General features: G+C 40.3%; 1 protein-coding gene across 3 annotated transcripts in view; it reads left to right on the top strand.

Moving 5' to 3' along the window:
* Positions 1-9,114, top strand: part of ELMO1 (engulfment and cell motility 1) — a 357,340-nt gene extending 348,226 nt beyond the window's left edge. For all 3 annotated transcript variants that reach the window (XM_089532586.1, XM_089532587.1, XM_089532588.1), the window contains 2 exons: positions 1,875-1,952; positions 7,824-9,114. In XM_089532586.1, coding sequence (XP_089388712.1) covers positions 1,875-1,952; positions 7,824-8,024 — 279 coding nt within the window. In that variant the 3' untranslated portion in view covers positions 8,025-9,114. The remainder of the gene's footprint in view (positions 1-1,874; positions 1,953-7,823) is intronic.
* Positions 9,115-10,861: the final 1,747 nt, after the last annotated feature.

Consider the following 10,861-nt stretch of genomic DNA (forward strand, 5'->3'; position numbering starts at 1 on the left):
GAATGAACTGTCAAAACCACCTCTGAATATGCCTTTCCTAAGAAAACCCTATGAAATACGGAAGCCATATACTATTGGCCCTCCTTATGCACGGATTTTTTTTATCCACAGATTCAAGCATCCACGACTTGAAAATATTCCCAAAAAGTATTCATTCCAAATAGCAAACCTTGATTTTCCATTTTATATAAGGGACACCATTTTGCTGTGCCATTATATTTAATGAGACTTCAGCATCCACGGATTTTGTTATCCACGGGGCCTGGAACCAAACCCCAGCGGATAACAAGGGCCCACTGTATTAATAGGCAACTTGATGACACAAACACACCTGGGCTATGAAGTTTATCTAATCACTAGATTATATTAATCTTAATTCTTTGATTTTTAATTTCATCCTGATCACATTACAACAAAAATATTATCTTAACCACAAAAATCCTGCCCTAGAAAGCAATTAGCTTCCATTTTTATTTTGTTTGCTTTCTAAATACCCCTACCCAAGCCTAAAATCTCCCCCCCTCAAAAAAAATTACAGAAACTGCAAGTGTAAAACTGCAGATACACTCACAGCACTGATTTTTACTTGAAAATTAGAGCTGAAACCTTCATAAATTCCAAAGTCTAATGGGACCATTACTTTAATAGAAAAGGACTAAGAGATGAATTAAAACAAAACTACCTTATCTATGAACAAACAGTGCATTGGAAGAGTCAGAACTTGGAAGTGTAACTTTTTTGGACTTAACTTTCAAAATCCTCCAGTCACAAGGGCCGCTGGCTATCCTGGCTATGAGAGATTCTGGTAGTACAAAAACATAACTTAGCCAAACAAGAGCTATAGTCTGTGCTGATGAGTACTACCAAGTTCTCCTTTGGTGTGTTCTTTGAACAACAAAAACAGCCAAAATTAGACTTCCCTTCTCTGCCACAAATCATAAGACCGTGTCTTTATTCAATTAGATGTGCCACACTGCATCTGTTTCAAAGACTGGGCTTGCCAGAAGTGATATAAAATTATAAATGAGCCTTCTTCTATATAAATTAATATTGCAGGGTCAAGTGATACCTTTCAGGTTTGTTAACAGAAACCAGGCTAATCCTTTGATTTACTACACTGCTAAGCCTATGAAGAGTCTTTAGCACGTTAAAGATTTAAACACCTATTGTTGTATATCTGAGAATATCAAAACAAATACAGTAATGCCAAATACTGTCAAAAGGCAACAATAACTGCAACATATGAAGTAGACTCTGGTCAGCAGAAACCTACAATTTGGTTTAGGAGCTGAAAGACTATTATTTTGCAGCACTTACTGTATTTCTCTGGAAGTTGTGATCGTGGAATGCTGAGACTATAAGTCATTTCACACTTAATGGTAACCCACAATTTATGTGTTAAGTTAAAAAGAACAGCAATAAGTCTTTAGTTCACATTCTCCCATTTCTTCTTTCTTTATCCTGCATGGCCATGAGGAGAGAAATATAAGTACTGTTCCCTGCTTTAATATCCACACAGAAAGCTCTGGTTACTTTAAACTATGATTTGCTGAAACAACAGAATAATATATCATGATTTAATGCTGGCTTGTTTGAACAAAGCATATCATAGTTTATCCTTTTCATAATCATAGTTTATCCTTTTCATATTTAATGAACCACAGGAGCTATCTTAAAGCAGGAAGCAGATGCTTATAATCTCTTCTCCTTGGGATTACTGTGAAAGACTGGGACAGAAGAAGGACTTAAATCCAGTGCATGCTGTTCGTTCTTTTAAATATAAACCATGTTATAGCATTCATTGTGAACTGAACTATGATCTTGTTAGTAGTTCCTTACTAATTCTTTTCGTAATTTTCCCTGTCTCTTTTCAGGAAGTGCTTGAGCTAGCTTTCTCTATATTGTTTGACTCAAATGGACAACTAAATTTCATCGCTCCTGACAAACATGAGGTAAAATTTTCTGTGTGTTTAAAAAACTCCTGAAACTCAAGACAGTCTTTCTTCTTATCCTATGGATGAGCTGAATTCCTTTGGTTGGCAAACAGGGAGCTCAGCTAAACTTCTCAGGTATTCTACCAGAATCAGCCAGGAAAGGTAAGGCTTTCCAGAGATCTCTGAGATGACTGGTTAACTGATACTCATTTGTGATGGCGGGATTGTGCTATTGTAGTGTCTCGCACATTACAACATGGTAATCTGAACCTACATTACCATATATACTCAACTGTAAATATCCTGAAAACCTGCATTGACTTAGCCAGAAGTCAGTGCCAACTTCCATAGGAGTTGAGTTAGCGCCAGTTTGTTAAGACAAGGCAACAGCCTCAAAAATTGACAGTCACTCCTGAACCATCACAGTCAGCTACAGAGGTGCCCAAAAAGCTGTGTTAATTTGTTGTGCTATACCTTCAGTTGCTGAATGTTTTTTTTTCTTTTTCCATATGAAACATCCTTAATTGAATGATCAGGTAGTCATGATGTACCGGTAGCTATTTTGTCTACATGCATTACTTCCATTACTTACAACTGGATGTTAATCATCAGCAGAAAAGAATGCTTTCACTTATATGTTTTTAATACTTCAATAAACCTATGATCAATCCCATGGTTATTATAGTAATATAAAATAGAATTATAACTTCTTACCCACTGCAAAATCAGTTCCGAAAAGATAAGGAAATTTCTTACATGGCGTTGTTTTTTTAAGAGACTGAGCTACAAGAAATGCTGAATTCAAAGAAAGCACGGCATTGCAAACCTGTGTTGTTTGATGCAATTGAAAAAGATCTGAATGACTAGGTAATAGAATGCAGACAAAATGGTTACTGTTACATCATGACTCACTTGAGATTTTGAATAAGGGTGCTTCAGGTGGCAAAAGAAAAAATAATTCAGCAGCCAGAGTTATTGAACAATTTAAAGGATCAGCTACTTAGTATATGCAGTTTATGAACCTCCATATGGATTGTGCCTTCCATCAGCAAACAAAGATCTCACAGAAGCTGTGTAAAAAGTTGGATAAAAATATCATTTTGTTCCATTAGGTTTATTATAAAGCAGATAAAAAATTATATCAATATGGCTAACGTTGGTCAAATGGAAATCCCAGTGACTTTTGATATACTTGGTAATTAAACTGTGGCAAGTGTTGATGAGAAGATCATACTTCTGAAAACAACCAGTGAAAGGCCTATTTCACAATTGTCCTATCATGTCTGAGAGATGGCACAAAGCTGCGCCTAGTGATAATATTCAAAAGGAAGGAGATGCCAAAGAATTTCAAACTTCTTGCAGGTGTAACTGTTCATATTTACCTTAAAGGCTGGGTGGATGAGAACTAAATTGTAACTGTGTAATGTATGGCATAGGTGACCAGGCACAGGGCTAAGAACACACCCATTGCTATTGGAGTGGGATATATTTTGTGCGCATGTTACTAAGTTCTTCAGCCCATCGGAGAGCTAAAATCACATCCAGGGAGATGAGGTGCAGGGAAATTTGTGCCAGTTATCTGAGACACTTCCCTGTTCTGAAAGTCAGATGTGGCGTCCAGAGGGGAGAGAAATCCCCTGAACAGGTGTAACAGGAAAATCCCCAGGAGCGATTGGAAAAACATCCACTTCATTGCTCTGGTCCAAAGGTTCACTGGTAGGGAAATCCCTAGAACAGGTGTGCCAGGAAAAGTCCCCAACAAACCATAAGAAAACCATTTTTGTCCACATGTTCCTAGAGGACACTAATCTAAGGTTCATCTCCCTGTGAAGATTTGAGGTCCTGCTAAATGTAATCCTGACTAGATAATGATTTGTCCATAACAATGGACTCATATTCTTAGATCAGCCTCATCTCATGCAACAAGCCCAAATCCAGCCAGGAAATATGTACAACTGGAGCAGCCCCTGGTGTCCATGACAGCTAAGAACTCCTGAGCCAATCTTGATGGAAGAACTGTCAGGGATGATGGGAGTTGTAGCTCTTCACCTCTGGCTCGAACTCACCACCTTGTTACGCACCAGCACTGACCAGTTTTGGCCAGTGGTTAAAGCTTTGCTCTAAAGCAGCAGAGTTACAGAGAATAGGCTGAAGACCCTGACAAACTCTCCAAGCCTTCTCACTCTTGCTTCCACAGAAGTCTTCCCACTTCTTCAGGATCCAGCTGGCTCTTGTATCTTCACTCAAGACACCAGACAACTCAGTAGTCTTATATAAAAGATCTACTTTATTCTACTATATACAGCTCCAACACAACTCCTCACTACTACTATCCACTGCTACTACCCAACTACTACCCACAAAATACATTAGGATTCATAGCCATTATTATAGTCCTTGGATCATACCACCCACTCTTGTCAGTATCCACCCAGTGGGCGTGTACATCCACTCTCATTGGTTCTCTTGTTTCTACCCAGAATTAATGATTTCATCATCTCAGCCTTGACCACTTAACAATTCTCAGGTGTGTTCAATTATCCACTTTGCATTTCTGTCCTTGGCATTCAGGACTTGTTAATTGCATTACCTAATACACCTGTGTGGCTCTTAATTGCTTCTGCTGAGTCACACTGACTCTCACATACATGTTTTATTTCATTCACTGTATATCCCATGTTGCTTTTTCCTTAACAAGAACTTGGTGTAAATGCTAGAGTCCCCCTGAACTATGAGTTTGTTCAATTCAAATATGACCCTGACCACCTTGGTCATCTCAGGAAGGGGGACTGTTGTTCATAATTTATATCCCCAGAAGTCCTTTCCAGTCCTGAATACATAACTTTAGAAATAGCTTAAAATCAAGCAATAGCTGGATAAGCTATCCTGTTAGATTGGTGAAATTCTAATACATGCCTCAACCCATTCCCTCTTTCTTCCTCCCCTTCCCCCCAACCACATTCATATAGCAATTCTTCAATTCCCCCTTCCTTTTTAAAACTTGGGCTACATATAGTGAACTCTAGCTATTTTTAAGCTTAGTACTGTTTTATAGCACACGGTCAGCTAAATTTAAAATCCATCCTTTGGCATGGAATCCAAGAGAATATTTTATATGATAAAACTGCTGCTATGGTTGATTTAATTTTCCACTTGTAAACTAGGACGCAGGCCAATGTGATTGAAATCTTTATTTTTAGACAATACCATTCAAGCACTTTTGTTCACAGTAGCATAAATGGCTTTTAGTAATACATTCAAGTCGTTGACTGAATAGGATTTGACTGTTGTTCATGAAGTCCCCTAGGACTGTTGCTGATTTAAAACACTTACTTAGCCCATGTTTATCTAGAACTGTCAGCTTCAGGGAGGCATAGCAATTTCTATGGTAGGTTGTTTTTTTTCAGGAGAGGAAATGTTAAAAGATATTTTACAGCTAAATTCAGCTTCCAGAGTCACTATTTTAAAAAAAAAGTCATGCTACACTGACATAATTCTAATTCATAAGAAGAGCAGGGCAGTGCAAAATTTCACATATTCCATAACAGATCCAGTGGCATGATATATGAATTTGGACTAGAAATCTGGGCCAAAGCTAACAAAATGAAATTCAACATGGAAAATTGTAAGGTACTGCACTTAGGGCGGAAAAATGAAATGCACAGATATAGGATGGGGGGAGCATATTATACATGTTATTAATAAAATGGATGTGAATTTACTTTTCTGTCAGGTTCACTAGCAAAGCCTAGACAATCCCCTACACACACATAGATTAAGAAAGACAGATGCACACTTACTCTCTTCCTCTATTCCTCTAAGTAGGTTAAGGGGGGAGTGCAACAGCTCCACCTACTCACCCCTCACTCTCCTCATGTGAAGAGCAGCTTCATAAAGAGGAGTCTTCTGTTTGTAGAGATTGTCCACATGACTCTGAACCCTCGGGTAACCTTCTTAAAGAATGCCTGAATAGGGCTACATACTCATGTATCTCTGTCTAGTTAGGTAGAGATGAATGTGAAAGGGGATAAAGCTGTGTTAAATTGCAACATGTTTCTTTTTAAACATGAGGACCCAGGTACAGCACTTGTCCCAGATTAATTTTGATGAAAAAAGATATATCTGAAATTGAAGCAAGTTCAAAAAGACTAAAAGTGGCCCAGCATGGTATGGAATTGACTCTTTGCTTAGATATACAGGGCCTTGCAGTAGCACTTCTTGTATGAAATTGAGGTTGAATACGTATAAAATCCACAAATGCGAGTTTGCTTTTGTATACTTAATATTTGTGCCACATTAAAATTATTTTGTACTTTCATAGCATTGAGTATCTTGTGTATCAAGCTGTAGCAATGGCAATTAAATCCATGCTAATTCCAGGCTGTAACACAAAATGTGAAAAGGGGAAGGGTGTACATGAATAATTGCAAAGCACCTTAGGTAACTTATGAATTATCAATGTAAAAAAGATAGTTACAAATATTCTCACCCTCAGCTAGAAAGGTTGTCTCCACACATTAAGCTACCCCACTGAAAAATGGTCAGCAATTATTTGCATTTGGGGACTTCTTGTGCACCCATGTGCACACACGCACACACATATATAGGACTGAAAGCAGAAACAATCTTTTGCACAATTTTTTTTTTACCAAAAAAGTTACAGAATGAGAGATGTTATAGGAAAAAAGACAAAAACTCTTGCAGTATCACCTAGCAAGGAAAATAATTGAATTCTTCATTCTTGTGTGCAGGAATACAGTCAGTAGAGATTTGTATCAGATATAAGCATAGTTCACACATCTCACCTCAGCAGATGCACTGGAAGCACACAAGTCACTTGTGCGTCATCTCCTCACTTACACCTTTTTCTTTAGAACACTTAAAGAAAAATTTCTGCGGTATAACAACACAATGAAGCTGAAGTAGGGCCTGAACAGAAAGGTCAAAATAAAGCTGCTTCGGGTCACTTTGGAGGTATGCTGTTTAAATGATGCATACATCCTAAGAGGCTAGAAGTCGCTCCAAAGCCATGTTCCAATCCCAAGGACTGGAGCGCAGCTTCTGGCCTTTTAAGATGCGTGTGTCATTTAAACAGCATACCTCCATATGACCCGAAGCAGCTTTATTTTGGCCTGGCTGTTCGGGCCCATACGCGGGTTACAGACTGCCCGTTTGGGGCGGCCTGCACCTGCCCCTTTCCCCGCTGTATCGGGGCTTCAGCTGCCAGAATAGCAGCCTCCAAGGCCCCGATCCGCCGCTTTCCAGGCCGCGGGGAAGCGGCAAAAGGCATGGAAAGGGGTGTCCTTGGGGCTTCAAGCCCCAAGGACACCCGGCGACGGCAGGGAGGAGGAGAAAGGGGCCACTTGGCCCCTTTCTCCTGTACATTGCTGGCGCAGCCGTCTAAAGGCTGCACCAGCGACGCAAACCACAAAAGGAGCTCCGTTTCGGAGCTCCTTTTCACGCCGCGGAAAGGGCGCTCTATGCGCCTTCGCGCGGCACGACAACATCACGTCCGCGCCGCCTCATTTGTAGGCAGCATGTTCATGACGTCGTAATGGCGGCGCCCGTGTGGAACGGGCGCCGCCATTTTGTACAGACTGGGTCTGTACTAGGGTTAGGGGCGTCAGGAAGTTACGCCCCTTTTTAACCCTAGTACATCCCCAGGATGTACTTTTATGCCCGTCTGTAACGGGCCATAGGTTTTTTTTAAGCTAGCACATTTTATTGAAGCTCTAACTTTCCAAGATGTTTAAGATACACACATTGTAACTGAAGTGACAGGGCATATATGGTGGAGATGGCATGGCTCTACATACAGATGCCTTTGTAAAAGCCAAACTAATACAGATCTCTCTCCTTCCCTCCCCTTTGTTCCCCATACCCTTTTAGTACTGTGTGTGGACTGATGGTCTAAATGCCCTTCTGGGAAAAGATATGATGAGTGAACTCACACGCAATGACTTGGACACTCTGCTCAGTATGGAGATAAAGTTGCGCCTCCTGGACCTGGAGAACATACAGATCCCAGATGCTCCACCACCAATTCCAAAGGAACCAAGCAACTATGACTTTGTATATGACTGTAACTAAAATTGCTCTCCCAACTGAGACTTACATTTAAACTGGAAGTATTAAAACTGGAGATTTTTTTTAAAAGAAAAGAACAAGATATGCACATTGGATTTCATTTCAAGGGGCCTCTAAAACACTTATTTCCCCTTGCTTTCCATCCTTCTGCCTGGCACCATCTTCCTCATTGTTAATGGGAAAACAACTGCTTTCATTAATTTCTTACCACTGAGCTCCATCATATGAAATCAGTGAGCAAGATCAGCTTAAGCGTTGCCCCAATGGAACTTCTTTGTTTTTAAAATGCTGGACTGCACATTCCAAATAAAAGGACAGTGTGGCCAAAATGCATGACCACCAAACCAAATACAGTATTGCAGGTGCTTTAACTGGAAGAAAAGAAGTAAAGAAAGAAAGCTATTGTAAATGGAGGGTGGGAAAAGATTCCTATCTCTTCCCCCCCAGTCACTGAGTCGGCTTAAATAGCTGACCACAATGGAAATGAAAAAAATTGTTAACTGTTTTCAGCTTCTACACCGTTCTTGTCATGACCCACCACTACCATGCTCTTCATTAACACCAGCATCTACACACCATTGCCATTTCCTGGTGTGTCCAGTGACTGCTTCTTAAGATAATATGTTCACAGGTCTTTGCTGCAAACATTTCTAACCTCCTAATAGACAGGTGTTAATATCTCCCCTAATTGATTTCCACATGTTTAATGACGCCACTTGCTCTTTTACCTCCCTGTTGTGTAATTACATATCACTAAAACTAGCAGGAGTGTTTGTCGAAAGTGAGAGTGATAATTGTGTGGAAAGTGGCAGATGTCACTGATTATTGAAAAGAGTTCTGTGTTCAGGTTTATGTCCTTAAAATGTGGAGAGTGTTACTAATTTGCAAGGCATTTGGTTTTGTACAAAACATTTGAATAGTTCTTGCCAAATATATATATTTAATTAAGAATGCAGTACTGTTGTATGTACTCTTTTTTTTCAAATGTCTTTTTAATTTCCATATGATACCTGGAATATTTGCCCTGGCAAAGAAAAATATGCACCTACATTCCCATCACATTTCTGTGGAATAAAGTTGAACTTACTGCTTATTCTTGGAAATACTGTCTTTATTCTTGAGCCCTTGAATATTTTTCAGTTCTTTTGCACTGTTGGGCAATAATTTTGCATTTGTGGTTAAGGCAAACATGATTCACTATATATATTTCACCAATACTTTGTTTGTTACCAAAAACAAACACATAACTTTTATAAAGTAAGCTTTAGTGGTAGCCAATTATGCAGTTGTTGTCTATGGTAGAAAAAACATCACAGTCTTTCAGCTGATGGGTTCCAGCATACTTCCACCCTGTAGCAGGGTCAGACTCCTACATGATTAATTCTGCTATGTGTACCCAGACTATTCCAGAACTCTGAAACCCATGGCTAGATAACTGTGCTAGATAACTCGGTCCCCAGCAAGATCAGTAGAAAATTGATCCCTGAGGAGATATAGGGCAGAGCCAAAGAAAATTGAACTGTGCAGGCATGGCACTTAGGATGACATACTACCTTAATAGCTATAACAGTTGTACAAACAAATTGATAACAGGAAAGTTTACTCCCCCAGCCCATTCCCAGTTGCTGGTTTGTTCCCAACCTTGAATTGATAGGCTCAAGAAAAACTGTCCAGCAGGGGTTTGCTGCATACAGATTACTCCCTTCAGGGCCACAGGACAGCTGTTAACATTTACAATGGCTCCTCTTCATCCTGGAGAGAAGTGACCAGTGGGGTCCCACAGGGTTCTGTCCTGGGCCCAGTGCTATTCAACATCTTTATCAGTGACTTGGATGACAGGATTGGGGGCATGCTTATCAAATTTGCAGATGACACCAAATTAGGAGGAGTAGCTAATACCCCAGAGGACAAGATCAAAATTCAAAATGACCTGAATAGACCAGGAAGCTGGGCCAAAGCTAACAAAATGAAATTCAACGTGGAGAAATGTAAGGTATTGCACTTAGGGCAGAAAAATGAAATGCACAGATATAGAATGGGGGACACCTGGCTGAATGAATCTACACGTGAGAGGGATTTAGGAGTCCAAGTAGACCATAAGTTGAACATGAGCCAACAGTGCGATGCGGCAGCTAAAAAGGCCAATGCAGTTTTAGGTTGCATCAATAACAGTATAGTGTCTAGATCAAGGAAGGTAATAGTGCCACTCTATTCTGCTCAGGTCAGGCCCCACCTGGAATATTGTGTCCAGTTCTGGGCACCACAATTCAAAAAGGATGTTGAGAAAATAGAGTGTGTCCAAAGGAGGTCAACTAAAATGGTGAAAGGTCTGGAAACCATGCCCTATGAGGTACGACTTAGGGAGCTGGGGATGTTTAGCTTGGAGAAGAGAAGATTAACAGGTGATATGATAGCCCTGTTTAAATATTTGAGGGGATGTCATATTGAGGAGGGAGCAAGCTTGTTTTCTGCTGCTCCAGAGAACAGGACCCGGAACAATGAATGCAAGCTACAGTAAAAGAGATTCCACCTCAACATTAGGAGGAACTTCCTGACAGTAAGAGCTGTTTGGCAGTGGAACACATTTCCTCAGAGAGTGGTGGAGTCTCCTTCCTTGGAGGTCTTTTAACAGAGGCTGGATGGCCATCTGTCGGGGATGCTTTGATTGGGAGTTCCTGCATGGCAGAATGGGGATGGACTGGATGGCCCTTGTGGTCTCTTCCAACTCTACGATTCTATGATCTAGATCTAGATGCCATGACAAACACTGACTTAAAGTCAATAAATGTGTCATGGACTGGCCTGGGCCTGGGCCTGACTTAGAGGCACAGTCAGAAGAC

The sequence above is a fragment of the Sceloporus occidentalis genome, unplaced genomic scaffold (genome assembly GCF_023333645.1).
Source record: "Sceloporus occidentalis isolate IW3139 unplaced genomic scaffold, rSceOcc1.0.p SCAF_7, whole genome shotgun sequence".
NCBI classification, from domain to species: Eukaryota; Metazoa; Chordata; class Lepidosauria; order Squamata; family Phrynosomatidae; genus Sceloporus; species Sceloporus occidentalis.